This window comes from Anomalospiza imberbis, chromosome 6 (genome assembly GCF_031753505.1).
Source record: "Anomalospiza imberbis isolate Cuckoo-Finch-1a 21T00152 chromosome 6, ASM3175350v1, whole genome shotgun sequence".
Lineage (NCBI taxonomy): Eukaryota > Metazoa > Chordata > Aves > Passeriformes > Viduidae > Anomalospiza > Anomalospiza imberbis.
Window position 1 is genome coordinate 24,657,125 of NC_089686.1, and position 20,529 is coordinate 24,677,653.

Here is a 20,529-nt window from a genome sequence, read left to right on the forward strand (position 1 = left end):
GGGAAATGTATTTTACTTTCCCACTGAATTAGTGTTTAATATGGGATGCAGTTAGAACAATATATGAAGAATAGTATTTTCTCCTTTGCTTTAACTATGTCTACAGTAATTTAAGTTATTGCAAAACACTTTTAAAAATACACAATATATTAATAGTCTATGATGGATATGAAATGTCACACCAGGCTTTTTTTTTCCACATTCATATTCTGAACATACCTACAGCATGGGAAAAGCATAATAATAGTCAGAACTTTATTGTTGCCCAAGGAAAACAGGTAAATTTTCAAAAATCAGAATGTTAGCTCTCTTGGGATTAAAGTTTAAAGCAAAATAACTGGCATGGAGTACTTGCCACTGCATACAGAAATGTAGAAAGGAAATTTACTAATATTAAATAATATCTCTGTTTGTAGCACCACCACCAGTATACCTATAAGGGGGAAAAAATGCTTCAGAACAATAATGTAAACTTTACCAAGAGCTATACTTTACATTCATTAAAGCAGAAATTAAAGACAAGGTCCTCTATAAAAATTACAATGTAATCTGGACACTAGTGAGCTGAGAATGATGGGACAATTCTGTTTCACCATGGAGTTTTTGACTGATAGGGGTTTTTGAGCATCTCTGCATAGGTTGCACACTAACCGCATTTTCCTCTACAGTTTCCTGTTTTATTCAGGTATTTTCCACCCATTTCTGTTTGTACGCTTCATATGAATGTGGTGTTTCATGAATCTGGGAGGCTGGGTACAACTGGAGAGTTACTGAGCTGGATTTCTGCCTTTGACTCTTCTGCCAAAGAAATAACTATCTCATAAGATGTTGAAACCTCCACTGTAGGCACAAAAACATGACAAAAAACCCCACCTAAACCTCATCACCTATCACCCCACCATGCAAAGACATAGAAAATAACTAGAAATCATCTTAACTTAAAAAACAAATAAGAAAAGAAAAAAAAAAAAAAGGTAAGAAATGTACTGGAAGGTGAAAACAAATGCTGTCAAAAGCCTCTATTTACAAATGGATAAAATCACAAAGATCTTACTACTGCCTGACAATGGCAACATGCCAGAAGAATCTGAAAGCCACCTTTTGCCTTCATTCTATATTTGATTACCAAAACCCAATAAAACAAAGGACCTCATAATAACAGTGGATTGTATAATCTCATCAATTAAAGGGTTGTTCTCTAGGCATTTGGCAAACACTTCCCATTCAGCCACCTTTGCTGATTCAAGGCATAGCAGAATTTTCTGTGGTGATTTTTCTTTATTGATTTTTGCACAAATCTTAATAACAATTGCACATTTTGAAAGTTTGTGATGATTAAGAATAAATATGTGTGGTTTGACCAGGAGAGAGTGGAACAAGGCTCCACGCGCCCTTTGAGGGACACAAAGTCTTTAAGAGCACAACACCACGCTTCTTTCAGTTTCTGATGTTGTCTTCAGCACTTTAATCCCAAAAGCCTTAGGGGAGACAAGTCATGAGGAGAAATGCCAGGTGTGGCCAGCATGAAGAGAGCGCACCGTGAGCTGGGCTCAGGGGCTGAGGAGCCAGCGAGCTCATGGGGCTCCCGGACCAGCTCCTGCATCAGAGAGCGGAGGCCGTGACAGAGTGGCTGCCCTCCCTGGTAGTCTGCATGCCCTTGAACGCCAGCGAGGCGGGGATGTCGCAGCTGTGAGGGGACAACGGGGTGCCCCCGGCGTGCTGCCAGCCATGGCTGGCCATGTAGCTGGATGGAGTGGCGCTGTACGTCATGTAAGGTGACACTTGGGCCGGTGTGGCATAGGGAGGCATGGCTGGTGCGGACACAAAACTGCTGACGGCTGGGAGGCCATTGGGTGCCTGAAAGGAGAGGGAAAGGAAGAGAATTTCTGAGAGAGTAAGACACATTGGTTCTGGCATAAAAATCAGCCCTCAGATCCTGCTTGGGCTTTGTACCAAAACCAGGACCAGCGGGGACACTAAGAGAGAAACCCATAACCATTCCCCTCAATTTCAGGGTCTCAGTGGCCACTTCTGCTTTGCTTTTAAGACCAGTTACCCCACTGTGATCAGTGCTTCACACCTCTCCCAGCAACCTGTCCCAGACAGGGACCACCAGCAGATGATGAGGAAACACACACCAAGAGCAGGGCAGGAGCTGCTAAGGCCTCTGTACACCTGCCTACCTTCGCGCAAGCTGCTGTTCACGGACTCCTCAAAGCCCATGGCTGCATGTAATCATTACACTTGAGAGCTACTGGAGGGATTTCTAATGAGTGTCTCCCTTCTCTCTCCCTGAGCACCTTAATGCACTTGGCAATGATTTCCACAGGTTGGAGTAGATGAACTGGGACATTTACCTACCTTTCCCAAATTTCACACAGAGTGTTGGTCACTGTTGCAAGCCCTACTGGGAAGTGCTGTGGCAATTTAAGCTAGGTGTGCAGTGACCACAGCCATCCCAGCAGCAGGAGAGACAGACCCATCCCTGTGCCTCACCTCTCCTGGCCCCAAAGGAGGGTGGGCTCAGCCTGAGCTGCCATGGGTAGGTGTAGGCACAGATCTGAAAGCAACACTCCCTGGATTGAAGAGGTTACAGCGGCTGGGGGAGGTGGAACATCTTAAACTCTTTGGTAACTGTTTGTTCAGAGCATGAGTCAGAACTATAGTAGTAGTATTATTGATGGTGACTTTTAAAAATCTGTTTTCTAGATACTTGGGATAAAAACTTGCAAATGTTCTTTGCTCATAGCTTCTCCTGGTTTCAACAGGGCTTCTGTGCACAAAACAATTGCAGGGCTGGGTCCTTTCCTGCAAGCTATTTTCCTAGGTCCTTCTGTAGGCTCTAGAGAAGGGTTTCTATTTAAATAGAGAAGGGAGAGTCCTTCAGTCAGCTATGCTATGATTTCACAATTAATGACTCCTTATTTAACTAAAAAGTGTTTGGTGGTTTATTTCACACCCATAGATGTTTCTTCAGCAAAACAGGTACAAACCAAGATCATTTATCTTGCTTAAGTTTCAATTTGTGTAGTGTTTGTTTTAGGATTTGGGGTGGAATTTTTTCTCAAAAATGTTTTCTATCTGGATATGAAAGAAGAGTACTGATTCAGCAAATCTTGTAGCATCATCACATGGTACAACTGGATGCAATCTGAATAGTGCAAAGTTAAAAAATTAAACAGACTTTTGTTTCTGCTAAAATTTCACATGGTATTAACATTTCACTTGTTCAATTTCTGCCTGGATTGCACCTGCCTGATTTCTAGTATTTACCTTCATAAAGGGCACTGGCCTATTTTCAGGCTCATGAGTTTCCTACCCATGTAGCTCACAGTTCCACTGTCTAGACTATCCTCTCATTGTCATTTGGGAAACAGAGCAGTAATTCTGCTGGACTCTGTCAATATAAACCTGTACAGCAATCTAAAGCAGCAGGAAACAGCAATGGGATGCTGGCCACAAGCTTCCAATAGGAATATTAATTAGTACAAAACACACAGCTGCAGCAGCAACATAATTGTCATTCAAAATAAGTAAATATTTTGTTGAAGCTGAACTTACCTTATTCTTTTGAAAATCCAAATATGTGATCTGACCAGTAACTTGTATTACATGCCCCCTTATTGTGACTCAGAATTACACTTTAGCCTCAGCTTTAAATATCAGTGTTTACAACAATACTAATTAATACAAACCTGCAAATAATTGCACTGCAAAGCAGTAAAATTCTTGAATCACATGGAAAATTATGTCATTGAATTTACTGGAAATAAAAAGTGTGGCCCTAAAAAGCTGTTTTTCCAATGTGCAAACATGAAACAAGAATGAGCACCTCTGTTTTTTTGTAACAAGCACCAACAAAAAGCTTTGCACAGGGGCAGTAGAGCCATTGAAGCCAGGTTGTAACGCTGGCATATCAAGAGCCACAACCCAAACATATTCTGCACAAAGTACAGAAACCCTGAAGGGGTGGGTGCTGGAAGGAGAAAATCTATGGGACAAATCCCTGAAGTCTCATAGCCATTGAGACAGCACAAACCTTCAGCTTCTAGGCCTCAAAAGAGGTTTTTTGGACTCTCTGAATCCACCCTGTTCCTCAGGCTTTCCCACTCCCAAGCAGTGGGCTCAAGGCTGTGCCTGGAAGCCCCATTTTTAGTAGGATTCCTCCTTAGAAATGCTCGTGTTCTGTGAACCCTTAGCTGTGCTGTGGGAAGGATGTGTTAGTAGGTGCAGGGCAGACCTGTGCCAGGCAATGTGCCAACAAGGCATCTCTTCGCTGTTCCACCAATGTTCCAGCCCATGTCCTGGCCTACTGCATCTCCTACAGACAAGGCCACCAGGGGCTCCTCAGCAACCATAAGATGACTTTGCATGATCTGAGGCAAATCTGAGCTCCTGAACACCTCACATTAATGCAGACATTATTGATAAATACTTTATCAACAGGCTTACTGATAAATATTTGATCAAATCACACATATGTTCTGTGGCCTTATGGCACAAATCTTCAAATTATAATTCATGAAGAAGCCCAGGTTTCCTGTTGAATCATACTGTAAGTGCCACCTGGGTTGTTGTTGATAAAACAGATGGAAATTGATGGAAGATTCACTAGTTTTTGTAAAAGCTTATTTTAAAAGAATACATATACAGATTTATAGCAGCCAGAACAATCATTTTATACACACACACACACACACACACACAGAGTCTTACTCAAAATAAAGTTGTGAAAACTGTTGTTTTTGTAGTCTATTCTGAATGTCAGAAAGATCTTGCCCCAACTACTGAGGGCAGGACATAGAGACAGTTCTGTAGGGACCACCAGCTGCAACCTATCAGAGGCCACCAGTGCTGTCTGTCATCACTGCCTCACTGAATTGGTGAATCATTCTTATTTTTATTGCACTGCTACAAAGCTTTACCACTCAAAACCATGATTCTGTGGATGCCACAGATGCCCTCAGCCAAGCAGCAGCACTGGGATGGGTAGGAACTGGCCCAGCACAGAGTGAAATTCTGCCTCAGGGGAGGTTTGAGCCATACCCACAAAGCAGTCAGAGGCTTCCTCTGACCTGAATTAAAAGATGAGGGGTAGAGAAAATCTCACTCTATATGATTTTAAAGTATGCTACTCAAAAAAAAAAAAAAACAAAAACAAAACAAAACCCCAACACCCAAATTTTCATCTCTGAATTTTATCTGTGAAAGATTTGGACTAATAGTCTTGACAGAAGCGTTTTTTATTTCCAAACAGCCTTAGATACAAAGTGTAGGTTATCAGAAGGGTGGAATCTTGTCTGTCAATCTGGCACTTTTTACAAACATGACATTCATTTAAAATAAATGGAGGGGATTAAGTTCCATGACCCTGTATATACTGGATGAATAATTCATCCTGTAGTATTTCAATCAGAGGAAGTGAACACCAAAATCTAAACATTTGTAATTAGGAGTGCAAGAACCCCATGGTGTTTATGAATTTTTAAAACCCTAAGAATTTGTTTTAAGTGCAGAGGTTCTTGAACCTGGCTTTTAAGTTTTATAAATATTTTTTTTCTTAATTTGAACCATCATTTTTCAAGGGAAATCTAATTTTTTAAAGCAAACAAACAAACATTTAGTTGTAGCTGAACAAGAATCTCTGCTGTGTAGGAGATAAGGGATCCCATTTAAAAGTACCTACTTTCTGGATTCTACAAAAATCAGGGAGAAACTTTTGCTCTCAATTGCTGCTTCTATCAATGTTTTCAGACAACTGATGGAATAAGTATTTCTAAACTTTAGAGCTACATTTGAAACCTAGAACACATCACCTCCCACCAACTCACAAATTCATTTAAACCTGTTCTTGCAAAGCTACCAGCAAAACAAGAGTAATTGGGTCAGAATCACAAGTTGGATTTGGTGCCTCTCTGCCAATTTGCTGCTGATACCTGCCAGTGACAGTAAAAGGAATACTGAGATGAGAAATCAAAACCAGGGTGGACATGAAGCCTTGCTTTGGGTCACACAAAATGGTACTGCTGAAACAAGCAGACTGCACATATTTTTACCAATAAAGGAGTTGCTTGAGTAGTTTTAACAGATGGAATCTTTAGTTTTGGTCACTTAAGATACAATACTAACTAGAGACAAATTTTTCTGTCATTGTTTTTAGTCTGTTTGTAATTTGCAACACAGAGGGTGGATGAAAAGCAAGACTAGAACCAAGCTAATGTGAGAAAGTCTTTGGAATAAGTAATTTCCATTAGTTGCTTGGACTCCTAAAAGTCTGAATAATTCTTTCACAACCAGAGGTAACCATCACATACACCTTGATATCTGTTTTGATGGTTATGCTTGTATAATGCATTGCAGAGCTTCAGCTTCCTCTCTCCTTCATAGTAAGAAGACACAAGGGTGCAAGCTTTCTGGACAAACTTCCCAGTCAATCCATGTCAGACAAACTACCTGATTTTGGTTTTTTCTGGCTTGGTCACAGAAGAACCAGAGAAACATGCAAGCTAAATTTCACTTTCAGTCCTCATGGTATAAATTCTAATTATATATTGTAGTGAATTTATATGATTTTTTTTTCATTCCCTTTCCTACTTTTCCTTCTCTGACTTTTGCTTGCTAGATATGTGTTCTCTCAGTGTCAAAACTAGTTCATCTCCTATTTCTCTTCCCATCTTGCTTCTAAATGTTTCAGAAAATGACACAGATTGTAACATTCAAAATCACAGACTGGTATTTATGTTAGCTGTCATTAATGGCAATAATGTAAAGGATCTCATTTCAGTTTTATGTGAATACAAACAAGAGCACATTTGATGCCACAGGTGGATGCCTCCTCAATTTCATAGTCTAACTCTAAAGCAGGTGTAAAAAAGAATGTAAATTATTTTTCTTATTGTTATTATTTACAATTATTTAAATAATTGTAAGTAATAATAAAATCATTATTTAAATGACTTGGCCATTGTAATATAACTGTTACAATATTTAATTAAATAGTTCATGTATTGCATGGACTAAGAACGCAGGCTTTGTAGAAGTATTCTAAATTACTATTTTTAAAAATGTTTCTGGAGAAACAGCATAGCCTTCAAGCTCGAGTTACCTAGTTCAGCAGCCTGAATGAGCTTGGACAGTGACTCAGCCCAAAATCCCCTGCTACAGTCATCAAAAGTTCAGTCTGTGTCACGGCTTAAGGGACACACCTCTGGTGAATAAGGTTGCTGTTTTCGTTTGTATCTCGCAATTCTAACACTGACTTGGATGGAATGAATCCTTCCTGTCCTTGGATCAGCAAGCTCAGCACATTGCCTTGATCCTGCAGCACAGCCCTTCCCCGAGAGCAACAGAAACCAGCCAGCAGAGGTAGCAGGGAGCAGCTACTGGGAGCAGGTACTGGGAGCAGGTACTGGGAGCACCGTGGAGCGCTGGCAGCAGCTTTCTCTGCAGGGACACTGCCGCAGCTCCGCACACACACAGACACCCTCTCGCTGATGGTTTTCAAAATGAAAACCTTCTAACATTTTCTGGAAACGATGAATCTTTTCCAAATGGCCTGTAAACACAGTCATGAAGAAGCTATTGCAGCAGTTATTCTTTCCACAGCAAGAAAAATCGTAGCAGGGAGCAAAATATCTAGTCCTTCAATCAGAAGAGCAAATTGGCACAAAAATCCAGATATCTCATTTTTAGGGACATGCACATAATCAGTTAAAACGATTATGACAACAAGACGAGGAACAATCAAACACAAACTGCAAACATCAAGGAAGCAAACATGCTAAATCTCCCTTTATAATTGGAGATTAAATATGAATTATAAATCAAGCCAACATATGGGATCCCTAGGGAAGAGCAAACACATTTTCCAAGTAAAACAGCAGCAGCAAGCATGTAATAGAAGTATCATTTAGGAAAATGGCATTACTAAATCATCTAAGTAATAGAAGTTGAGGTTTTTTAGGTGTTAAAATTGATAAACTTAAATAATATTTTTGTAAAAATTGTAGTTACTAAATTAGAGCTAAATTTTGAAGCTGCAATTCAGTTGTACAGCATCAACAGGAAAAATTATGATACTACAAATCAATTCAGATCAGTGTTCCACTAAAATTAATGTGCCTACACAGGTAAGTCACAATTACCTAAAGAAGGGTATACAAAAGTGAACACTAAGTAAATTTCCCCTATTTATGATAATGACTTTTACTAAAAATATTTTTTAAGAAAAAATGAGATTAAATTGCTAAGGTGTATTTGAATAACCTAGCCAGAGTTAATCATGCAAATCATGGTTTGCTGTTTATAGTGTTGGAAAATATTCTTGCAAAAATATTTTCATTAGACTAAATCTCCATATTCCTAGATGAATAAACTTATTTTATTGAACATATTCCTGATTTGATTTTCTGTTAATTTCACTGCAATCAGCAGAAAATAAGACTCTGAAAAAATTAGGACACTGACATTAAATAATTTTGACATACAAAAAAAATCTTAGGAGAGGAAATATTTTGTATGTAAGAAATTAATTTTGTATAATATTATAAAATATAATATTTGCCTTTTTTCAAGAAAGAGTGAACAGTGATAATACATTGGAATTGAGAAGCTTTTAAAAATAACACATGGGCAAGGGGCTTACATAGCTGCTTTGTTGCTCAGCTGAACTGGGTTGACTTCCAGAAGACTGATTTGAAAAAGGAAAAAAGAGCTTTCAAGAATGGAGAATTACACTCCTTCTTTTTCACTGTAAGTTGTTCAAAGTAATGCTGTAATTCTAGTTGAAGTCAAAATTAAAACAGACTTATTCTTAGAGCTGAAGTGTTCTAAGATTTCAAACATAGTTAGCTACTCAATCCTATACATTATCTCTTAAAAAGATGCCATTTCATTTGCAGCTATTTCTCTCATTATTAAATTCAATGGACAACAATGCACTGCGTAAGAAAATCACCCCTCCTTCTTCTAAAATAAAGTTCAGTCCTTTCATAATGAGCAGATCCCGTTCCCCGTGTTTAATGTGCTTTTTTATTAACTTAAAGTTGTTTCCTTTACCTATCGCCATCCCGAGCTGCAGTGAATAACACAAACCAGATAATATCAACTGAGTGTTTTAACTATAGTTGGGACATGCATTAAGATCACTCTAAATTATATTTTCTTATCCAGTTTTAAATCTCAGCCTCTTCAGGGAAATAAAATCTCAGTTTTGGAAATAGTAATAGTAACTTGAATTTACACACCATCACCAATCCTTTCCTGAAGGAGCCAGGGGCATTTTATATCTTTTCCAATGCAAACTACAGCAGAAACAAAAGAAAAGAAAAAAAATGGGGGCGGGGGGGAAGGGATAGGGAAAAGGAGGGAAGGAAAAAAGGAAAAAAACACCACTCATTCTCTGACACTGAGTAATCTACTACAAAAACAATGGAGGAAAAGAGAGGAGAAAAAGGCATGGTGGATAAAAGGCAGACAGAGGTTGCTGTAAAACCTAAGCACATTCTGAGGGAAAAGCAGGGAGCAAGATCTTCCAGTGCTTCTTCAGAAGCACAGTGGGTTTAGATGGCTTTCACAGTGAAGAGATCACAGCATACCACACACTAACAGGTCCCCCTAAACATCTCCAAATGTAGATTATAGTTCAAGGTCTACAATGTCATTGAGTGGTTGCTTCCCTTTCATACACCAGGTTGAGAAGGATGATATAAATCAAAGTCACTGCCTTTCCAGTGAAGATGCTGGATCTTGGGGTATGTTCTACTATTTAACAAACTTCACAACCAGACTATTTCAAAGTGGAGTGAAAAAAATTCCGGTTGCTTTAAGCACAAAGCCTGGTTCTGATGACAAAAACACCTCTTAGTCTTCCTTAGACAGATATACTGGGTTTATGAGGACAATAGGAAAGCATAGGGGAAAAAAATCATGTCATATAAGCAATCTCCTTTGAGTTGAAATTAACAACAGATTCCCATAGTTTTAGAAAAGATTTGCACAATACTTCTCCCTTGGTATTTTGACAAAATCTGGAATTGGGCAGGGCACACATGGACACTAAACAAGCAAATAAACTAGAAGAAATAAACATTAGTTCTTTTCTATGCTGTTGGTTAACACCATAACGTATTACTGAAAGTTTCTATGAAAAATGCCTTCCTATTATATACTTAGCAATATATTGTCATTTCAATATGCTGTTATTTAATTTAAACTGGGGGAGGAGACTTAGAGAGACAGACACTTCAAAGGGATTCTTGATGTCTAAAAGCTAGGCAAATATGGGGTCAAACTGGTAAAGTCCTCACCTTGCTCTTTTCAGGGACAGCCAAAACAGCAGTCTCCTATGCCTAGCAAATCTCTGATGCTGCAGAGGCAGTTACTGGGAAGCTGGTACACTAAGGAGAATTATATACTTGCCAATCTACTGCAAGAACCAAGACTGAAAAGGTCAAATCATATCTAATACTTCTGCTCCTGGCACTCTGCTCCCTGGCTGTGATAGATATCTCCCATCACTCCCGCTTTACAGTCCGTGATCATGTTTGTCATGGCAGACCTTCTGGTGGGTTGGGGTCCTTTGAGCAGAAGGTGCTTAGAGTGCAGTCTGAGTGTCATCATACCATTCACTCACCTCTCTGACTTTCTTTATTAGTTTCATCCGGGTGGAGTGCCCTGAAGCCATGTGGGTTGGTGGACAGGGCACTGTGTTTTGGCCGTGGAAGCAGGTGGCCAGTAAGAGGCAGGTCTCACAAATGGGGTTCGAATTGGGTGCCATCCAGATCACCTGGGGAGGAATCGGGTGCATGTAGTGGGATCAGCTCATCCCCCTCACCCACAACATGCAATGACAAGGATGCCTAGACCTTGAGCAAGCTGTCTTAGTGGCAATGTCTTGATAGAAGGCCTGGTCTGGAGATCCTAGTGAGAGTGACACAGAACCAGTCTCCAAGCCAAGGTCTGAACCCCTGCACCAGACTCTGCTAACAATGCTGCTGGGTACTACAGCAAGAAAGCAAATAAACACCTCTCTTTCGCAGCTTCACCCCGCTGCTGCCTGGGTATGACTGAGGAGCAGTACGTCTGGACCTTTGTCATTGATGGATTTTGCACAGACCCATAGCTGGAATCCAACTGCCTGGATCCTGCATTGTAAGATGCCAAATAAGTAATTTGCTAATTAATTTTTTCAGTAAATCATGTGTGTAGGAGGGCGGTATAATTTGCCATAATATTTAAGACTATATTTTAATGTTGTCCCCAAAGAAGTTACCCCGTGTTGTGGGTTCTAAGCACTGCAGATACAGTTACAGATGCATGGCCACCAAACATTGTTCACTGTTCATCTATAAATGAAAGATCTGGAACTAAATGTTTACATTAGCTACATTTTCTGTGCAAGTAATTGTCCAGAGTTGCACCTACATTTGCAATCACTTGCCCTAAAATGGAGCCTTCCCTTTATGTGCTTGCAGCACACAGAGCTCACGGCCCCCGGTCAGAATGCAGCTGAGGGACAGGGAGTGATATCCCAGCAATGCCAAAAACTCATCCCCTACCAGCTGATGAAGTTCAGCTGAGACAGACCTGAGGTAGTTGCTGCTAAGGGGTTTGGCCAGCGTGTCAGAGGAAGACTTCACTCAAACGATGTTCACGAACCCCTCTGAATTAGGAGGAGTATTTTCTGCAGCTCCAATAAGTTTGGGATGAGGCCTCCAAAAAGTGTACCATTTCCAGGAGCGAGCTTGCTCTTAGACCCACCCAGTTACAAGCTTTTTCCCATTAATGAGTATCAGCTCCCTTTGGCAATATGCACATCTGCTTCCTGCAACGCACACAGAAAGTCATTCTGAAAAGAAATTATTTCCGAGCTATTTGCCTCTCAGCAATCATATAGACGTATGTCAGGTTTTCTTCATTCTCATACATGTGTAAATACAGATCACAATTTTTTTTTCACTTTGAACATCTATGATATTAGTCCAGCAAGTCACAAGCATCAGATGTCTGAGATCTGCATTTTAGATACAATACATATTTATTAAGTGTTTTGATTTCAAATGCAGGTTACAAATGTGTTCATATTGCAGTCATTTCAGCTATTTTTTCTTAATGCAGTCAGTATCAGCTGTGCAATGCAAAAGAAAATACTCAGAATATTCATCCTTTGCAACAATAGCATAATTATCTTTAGAAGCACCTGAACACCACGCTGAATGTGCCTCCCTCCATAAATAATGCAATATAACTGAACTCTGTATGAAATGCGTATGACACAAAACTGTCAAACTCTTGGGAAAATCTATTTTCCTTTTCAGTTTCTCTGATTCACAGTCACCCTGTTTGAAAGCCATGTGACAAATCTGTGAGTGTGATACACCAGGGAAATTATGCAATTGCTTACGTATAAATGACAACCTGGGACATCAGGTAATTAAACCTGAATGGAAACTTGACAAGGCATCTTTTGGTTTTCTCTGGAATGTTTTGTACAGATTCGCAGTCTGCCAGGCTGAGCTTTCAACTCCCGAAACCCAAATAGGAACAACATTGCAAACAAAAGCCCCAGGAAATCCATAATACAAAAAATGAAAAATCTACATCCAGAGGTCCAGTTTCATGTTTAACTAGTGTGACTGCATATTGTCAAGGCAAAAATGTGAAGTCTTCCTGCCTTTTTTGTGGGTGAATTCCCACTGATGCGTGGGGACAAGGGCTGAAATGTAGTCATTGGAACCAAGGAGAGGTCAGCCTTGGCTGCTGCCTGACAAGTCTTGGATGTCAATAAGAGTTTTGCCTACAAGAAGGCTACATTATCCTGTGTCTTAAAACAAATGTATGTAATTTAAAAGAAGTGTTCAAATAAATTTACTGTAAAAGAACACAAGACCTTGTTCTCTGGTCTCAATTTTTCCAGTCTTTCTCACACAGAGGGATTTTCCAGGGGACTTCTTGAGAAGCAAAATATTATCTTGCATGACTAAAGCTGAGGAAGAAGTCTTTCACTTGCTATGAAAGACTATGGAGCTATTTGCAAGCTATGGACAGGTGAACTTTGGGTGTTGGTGATGCTTAAATACATAGATTATATTTGTTGGAAAATACAGAATTACCTATCCCTCACACAAAATCCATTGTTAATGTGCTTCAGAGCACATTTCCTCTGTTTCTGTGGTGAAATTGGGAAGCCTAAGTTAAACATCCAAACTTGATTCCCTCCTCTTGTAGGCACCTCTGATTTTGATAATACAGACACAAAAACAGAACAATCACTTCTCTTCTCTGGGGGAAATCTGATGTCTGCCTCCATAAGACCCTTAAGAGTTTTTGTAACAAGCTTTGCCCAAAAGAGATAAGGAAATAGCAATTACCCCGAAGTACAATGACGCAGCCTATTTCACCATAGTCCTTCTGGAATATCAAGTATATTTGAGACTTCCCCATTTTCCCACCATTCCAGATACCTCCCTGCTAGATTCACAAATGAACCAATATTGTCTCATATCCCCTGCTCATCTCTTTACACCCAAAACCATATACATTGCAAGAGACCATGAATCCGATGATGTCAGAGAGTTTTGTAAGTCTTTACTATCACAGGCTGTCACTCCAGACTCACTACACTTCAGCAAAAATACAGTAAGTCAGCACTATGTGCAGCAGGAATTTGGTTTATCAGCTTCACTTCACACTGCTTGGAATAAATATTTTGGCAAAAGGAATGTGGCAAAAACTGCAAATTATTACATTTTCCCATCCTTATTTAGCATGATTTTTTTTAACATATTCTTAATTAGCAAGGTAGTGCACTTGTAAAGCAATTAATGCACATTCAAATTAATTCTCTGGATAACAATTCTGAATACTATATAAATAGACTGGTCTGTGTGTTAAACTTTTCCAAAGCCAAATTCTCTTTACCTATATTATTATTACAGGGAAGAAGCTGGGAAGAACCTCGTCTATATCTTCCTTTAGAAAGCAGGGTTCTGAATATGGCTTTTCTGCCCTTTGAAACTCTCTGGACAATTTATTTGGATAAGTGAAATCCATTTTATTAATAGCAATTTTCTCAGAATTTAAATAGAGTGTATGTTTAAATAACATTTATCAGGTGATCTTTCAGGCTGAACAAAACTTTAAAGTAAAACTGATATTGACAATAGAACAGTTATATATTATGAAGATGAAATCATAAATATTGAAAGTAAAAAAAAGAAAAAAAGAAAAGGTAAAAAATAGTTTCCAAACCAACATTGAAAATAACTCAATAACTCAAACACTATTTCTCAACACATCTGTGAAATAAATGAGATCCATCAGAGGCCATGGTTTATAGCCTATGAACAAGATCCTGTGAATATTTCAGCAGGACTGTGTGCAGAAGGCCCAGCCTGGAACCTAAGACAATGAAGCCACAGTACAGCTGCTCTTACAGAGTAGTGACAAGCTGTGTCTACTGTTTTTTAGCAAGACTGTTAATGCTTATTTTAGTCTTTAAAGAAAATTGTAGAAGGAGTATTAACACTAAATCTATGTCTAATTCTATCTTTAATCATACAATAATGGCTACACTATAGACACATAACTTGTGCTATGAAATGAAGATAATAATAATGGGATAATAGAAAAACAAAACAAATAGGATAGCATTGAGGGTGGTGTAGTGTTTAAAAGGCAATATATGTAATGATGTAGCTGTTCACTATCGGGATCTACAGTATTTCCAACTGTGCCCACTCTTTGCAAGTGTTCCGCAGTTTGTGCTACACATCTTGAATGTGAGGGTCTGATTCAGCTACTCTCACCATCAAACACGAGCTACAAAAGTTTCTTCTACATGGATCTAAAACCAGACACAGAACTCAAAAAATACGTCCAAAACCTCTCTCTTTGAATGGGAAAAATGCTAAACAGCAATTGTGGGTTTTATTCGACTTGCTTCTAAGTACAACAAATGTGTGGCTGGGAAGTCAGTGTGTCTGAGAGACCTCTGATGCATTTTGAAATGTTTCCATCACACGGAAAAAATGTTTTCAAAACCTGTGCTTTCCCAACGAGTAACAGTTGAGCCTTTTATAGCTTTTCTCCTGGCATGGGACTTGATTAGCAAGTACAAAGATTTAGACAGAGATTTATTAAGTAACAGTTATATTGTGTTGTAATTAAAACGTAGGAAATTCGCCGTCTACTTAAGCGTTTAAAAATGCTTAATGTAGGAAGCAATTACATCTCATTTTCAAATTATTCCCCTGACTACAGAGCACGCTGCGGACAGAGTAAAACGCGGCTGTATGGGCGGAGGCGGCGGGACGTGCCCGCTGGCCCGGCCGGGGCGGGGGTCGATGGCGGCGGGTCTGGAGCGCCCGCTGGGCGGGCGGGGCGGGGGCAGCCCCGGGCCCGGGATGCGATCGCTGCCGCCCCGCCAGCCCTCCGCCCGCCGGCAGCAGGGCGGGATGGGAGTGCTGGGCGCCGCGGCTGCCGGGCCGGGGGAGGAAGCGGAGAGAGGAGCGAAGAGAGCCAGGCTTTTTTCCGCCCGTCTTTGCAAACCAAAACAGAAGAAAGTCCGGCACCGGCTCCAAACCGAGGACGGTAGCCCGAGGCCGAGATCAGGAGCCCTGAGCATCACTGCCCGCCCCCCACCTCTTTCTTTACCTGGCTGTACTTGGCCTCCTGCTCAAGGGAGCTCTTCTCCAACCCGTTCACGGCATGCTGGGTCGGCGGGTGGAAGCTGTTTCGGCCCAAGCTGCTCCATTCCTCCACCTTGGGGCTGGGGTAAGGCGAAGTGTCATTCACTGCTGGAAAACAAAGCAGCGGGAGAGAGGGAGTTAGAGGCAGAGGCTAGGATTCGGAGATGGAGATGGCTTTGCTTCGGGATGGAGACGGCTCCCTCTCCACATGGAGGGCAGTCTGTGGGGCCGAGCTAAGGGGAAACCGGTCCCTCGCCCACCACACCTCGCTGAAGCTCCTGGAAGCTCCTTGAGAGGGTGATTCGTGGGCAGAAGGGAGTCAGCTCCCTCCGTGAAATCTGTAACAGAGATCAGCACCCCAGCCCAGAGCTGGCTGGCTCGCTCGTCCCCACGTCCCCGCACTGGCGGGACGGAGCTGCCGACCGGCGTTTATCCTCCAGGATCTCCTAAAGGGGAATTTACGGCAACCGCCGTGTGTGTATTTGTGAGTCAGAGGAGAAACGATACGCCGCGTTACAAACAGACCTGACACGCCTGCGGATGAACTGGGATCCAAACACTTTTTGGGAGAAAAAGAAAATGCAACATAAAAGTAAATATTTTTTTTTAATTAGGGAAATAAAAGGAGGAAGATAAGAAAGCGGGGACGAACAGAAGTAACAGTCCTATTATTTACATGCCTATCAGCCGCGCCATGGGCATACCGGGATGTTTTGCTGGCGGACAAATTCCTCGAATGGCCAAATTCCCGCACCGGGGAGCCAGGGGAGGAGTAGGGGGAACCTTGCCCGGAGCCCCGCGCCCAGCCGCATCGGAGCTGCCGTGGGAGGGGGCTTTCCTGACACACCACCTCGCTCGGCCCCTCGCCGTGCTGGGGAAAGGCACAAATCTGAAGTTGTCTTAAGAAATTGAGCTCCCTCGGCGAGCGCCCTTTTCTGCTGATCTCACACTTTCCCATGAATAGGGGCTTCCTTTCCGTGTCAGCAAGGTCAGTTTGCCCTATAAATCAAGGGCGAGCAGCCCCCATCTGCGGCATCGGCCACTCCGCAGCCCTGACCCTCTGACGGGAAGGGGAGGGGGGAGATTTCACACTGCAGAAAGATGTGTGCCGCTGCGGGGGCTGAGGGAGACGGGACAGATACCGAGGCACCCGGCACCACCGTTAGAGGCCTGCCTGCCAATATGGTGTTAATAAAGGAGGAACTCACAAAAAAAAAAAAAAAAAAAAAAAAAAAAAAAAAACAAAAAAAAAACACACACAAAAAAAAAAAATCCCATGTGATTGTAATGCTCTCATTCTTTTTAATGTTCATTTTAATGTTCATTGCCAACACTGCCTCTAGATTGCCAGGCATCTATTTGTTGAAGTCGATTCAGAAACAAGTACATTTGTGCCAGTGAGGACTAGGATCAAGTTTATATTGTGAAGGGCAAAGAAGAACAAACTTACTTTTTTTGCATGTACACAAATAAAAAACCTGTGCTTGTGCATACGCATGTGTTGCTTGAAAAAAATCACCTTTCTGATTAAATAAGAAGAAAATTATTCTGCAATGCCTAAAGGATCATTTTGCATTTTAAATGCTGGTAGAATTGGATTGTTGCTGTTAAAAAGGCAGTGAAAACAGAGATCACAGCTCCCACCTCTCCACTAATACTGAGAGAAGAATGGGACACAGAGATGGCTGTAGGCAAAGGTTATTTTGGACTGTTGTTTTCAGTGACACTTTGAGTAACGCTTTTACTGTTAGTTCGCTGGCAGAGACCGAAATGGAAAAAATGTCCCTTGCTAGCGAGCGGCTGGGAGACGCGACACAGTTTCCAGGCGGAGGAGCCGAAAGAATGTGAAAGGGATAAAAGAGGCAAATCTTGGGCCTTTGGATTTCGTAGACCACCGCTTCGGAGGAAAATACACCATCAAAATGAAAGCAATTAGATGACATTTGAACTTCCTGCCGAAGCAAATTTGGCCTGATTGCGAAAACTACAGAAAATTGACTTCTCAGAAACGCCAAGGCAGCGCCCGTGACCGGAGTGCAGCAGCGAGCCTCGGTCGGAACCGGGACCGGGACCGAGTGCGCCCTGGTGCCGCCGCACCCCGGGCCGTTCCCTCCGGCGAAGATCCTCACTTCCCGGGTCAGAGAGGCGGAGGTGACGGCCGCTGTGTCCTGTTTGCTGGTCCGCCTGCAGCCCACCCAGGCCCTTCGGTCTGCCCACGTTCCGAGACACGTCCTCCAGTAAGCTCAGTGCCCTGCCCGTGCCCGGGAAAAGCCAGGGGTTTCCCGAATCAAACAACTAAACCACCTTCCGACCCTCGGAGAGGAAAGAACCCAGAATTCGGGGACCGACCCCCTCCGGCCCTGTTTGGCTGCCTTTGTGGCCCCGGCTCCCCCATTTCTCACCTTGGTCTGTGATGGACCGGATCCCCAGGATGTCCGTTACCGAGTGAGAGGACGGCCACGTCCTGGGCATGGCCATGGTGCTGGGGATCGCAGGCACTCCGGGAGGTGTGGACACCTTGGCTCCTGCAGCAGCGATGGGGCTGGGGTAGGGGTAGATGTGGTTGTAGGACAGAGCAGGCTGTGGGGGCGGCTGGTGCTGCTTGTAAGACTCGTAGTGACTCTGCTGAGACAGGTTCCCGATTTTGTTCCGGAGGATGCGGCTGATGGAGCTAACCGACGGCACGTTGTACTTGTCACACACGCCATCGGCCAGCAGGCGATCCCGGATCTCCCAGGCGAAGATGCCCGGATCCCTTTGTTTGTAGGTCCGGATATGTTTTACCACCGTGGGAGTGGTGACCCGAGGCTTGCTGCCGCCGATAGCCCCCGGTAGGATGGAGCCGGTCTCGTTGTAGCGAGCCAGGATTTTGCTGACACAGCCGTGGGAAACGCGGAGCTGCCGACTGATGTCACATGGCCTGATACCCAGTTGCGCCAGTTCCACAATCCGCAGCCTGATGGCATTGGGCAGGGGTCTCCCGTTGACAAATACCCCCCCGAGCTGGTTCACTTCCCCGAAGGCAGGTTCTGCAAGCAAATGCACAAACACAGCCGTCGGACACGGCGGACGGCACAGAAGGGGGCGTCTGAGCTGCTCCTCATCACAGACAGATGTCACAGACAGGGACCCCCCCCGGTCACTCCACGCACGCTTCTTTAGATTAGCGGGATGCCCCCGAGACTGAAGGAGGCAAAGGGGAGGGAGGAAGAGAAGTGAGAGGTTAAAAAAAAAAAAAAAAGGAAAGAAAAGAAAAAAAAAAAAAAAAAAGAGAGAGAGATAGAAAGAAAGAAAGAAAAATGAAAAGACAGAAAGAAAGAAAATCCGTGGCAACAAATGTCGGAGCTCTCCGGACTGTGCATCAAGCATATTCCCAAAAATAAGCACATTCCAGAGATGAAAAATGAGATCGCCCCAACAGACAATTCAGCTTTATTGCCACAGGAAAAAGGAACGCGAACAAAACAAAAAGAAAAGAAAAACATCATCTAAGTCGTGGGGGAGGGGGAGGAAGGAAAAGTAGTTGAGGAAATTCTTTTACATCTTGGGAGAGACGAGGGCAGCGCGGTACTTCTGAGTCGGGACTAACTTTTTAAAGACCGATCCTGGTGTTGTTAGCGCCTTTCGCTTAACAGCACGATTACACTGGACTGTAAAACAAGCGTGTTAAAATGTTAACTGCTACGATCGGTGTCAGGAATAATATACAACGTGTCACGGGCTCCAGCCATCCGCTCGGCTGCGATCCTGCCTCGCACTCGCCTAATAACACTAATAACAAGCCGACTAGTCATTAGCGCTCTCTCTCCCCTGCTCCTGACCCTCAGCATGTTCTTACAACTTGTAGGAACACGAACAAAGTCAATAAGGGAGCCGCGGCGGTGGCAGATGACTGAGCACGGGTGCTCCCCCTCTCTTGACAGCACTTGAACCCTCCTGCGGCTCCCGGCCACTTACCCATTCCTCTGAGCGGGACACCTCGAGGCCGGCCCTAAATCCCAACGGATCCCTATGCCCAGGAACCGACTCCCGGCCTCCTGCGCTCCTGGCCGCACTGGCCCCGAGCCTCTCTGATCTCCGCTGAGGAGGGAACAGTAGCGTGAGGAAGAAAAGAACTACAAGGAAATCTACATCCCGACAAGAGAGCCTTGACTTCTGCATTTCAACCTCAGAGCAGCGTGGGCAGGGCCGGGCTGGGCCGGGCCCGTGGCCCACCGCCCCCCCGAGCCCGCCCCTGGGGCGGCCCCACCGCCCAGCCGCCCTCCCAGTGGCCAGGGGAGATGACGGACAGCGCGGCGGCGGCGGCCCTTCCGCTCCCGCGCTGCGCGCTCGGCACCTGGGCCCGCCGCGCCGGGACGGCGGCTCCGCACCTGCGGCGGTGAGTTGCGCGGGAAGCGCCGCCGGCTCGGGGCCGTGCTGAGCGGGGCCGGCGCCGTGGCAGGGCACTGCTCGGCCGGAGGGGGCTGGGGCCTCGGCAGGCAGCTCCGCGGGGCCGGGGCACGGTCGGCAGGCAAGGCAGCACCGCCCTTTCTGGCCCTTTTCCCGGACTAAGCAGCCGGAGAGGGGGCTTCGAGCCTGGCAGAGCGGTTCCCCCTTTCCCCGAATGAAGCAGAGCCATGTCTTGACACACACACGGTTTGCCCGCGTTGAGTTTGCAGACTGCGAGAGAAATTCCGTGGGTTTGATCGCTTCGTTATAATAAATCACCTTTTCGCTAACGAATGTTTCGCGGGCGGTGTACGAGAAGACCGTGAGCGATGAGAGTTGCGTCATTTTTGGTGAAAATCACCAACCGGTCGGGAAACGTGCTGCAATTTCCCTTGCCTTGGGAGGAGACGGG

General features: G+C 43.6%; 1 protein-coding gene across 5 annotated transcripts; it reads right to left on the reverse strand.

Moving 5' to 3' along the window:
* Positions 1-363: 363 nt before the first annotated feature.
* Positions 364-20,100, reverse strand: PAX9 (paired box 9). Of its 5 annotated transcripts, XM_068192903.1 has the most exons (5): positions 19,647-20,100; positions 18,092-18,718; positions 15,655-15,797; positions 10,634-10,786; positions 368-1,857 (listed from the first exon to the last, which is right to left on the reverse strand). In XM_068192903.1, exons 1-5 carry the CDS (start codon positions 19,648-19,650, stop codon positions 1,603-1,605), a joined length of 1,182 nt encoding a protein of 393 aa, XP_068049004.1. In that variant the 5' UTR covers positions 19,651-20,100; the 3' UTR covers positions 368-1,602. The 5 variants fall into 5 exon arrangements, with proteins under 5 accessions (XP_068049001.1, XP_068049003.1, XP_068049000.1 ...); XM_068192900.1 differs by lacking the exon at positions 19,647-20,100 and having other exon boundaries at positions 364-1,857; positions 15,655-15,794; positions 18,092-19,572; XM_068192899.1 differs by lacking the exon at positions 19,647-20,100 and having other exon boundaries at positions 366-1,857; positions 18,092-19,569.
* Between the last annotated feature and the right edge of the window lie 429 nt (positions 20,101-20,529).

Excerpts from the sequence above, each read along its gene's own strand:
- PAX9 (XM_068192899.1), bottom strand. The coding sequence starts at position 19,058 with ATGCTTGATGCACAGTCCGGAGAGCTCCGACATTTGTTGCCACGGATT. Across the intron at positions 10,787-15,654 it reads AGGAGGCCAAGTACAGCCAG|GTGATCTGGATGGCACCCAA; the intron begins GTAAAGAAAGAG and ends ATTCCTCCCCAG. Across the intron at positions 1,858-10,633 it reads TAATAAAGAAAGTCAGAGAG|GCACCCAATGGCCTCCCAGC; the intron begins GTGAGTGAATGG and ends CTCTCCTTTCAG.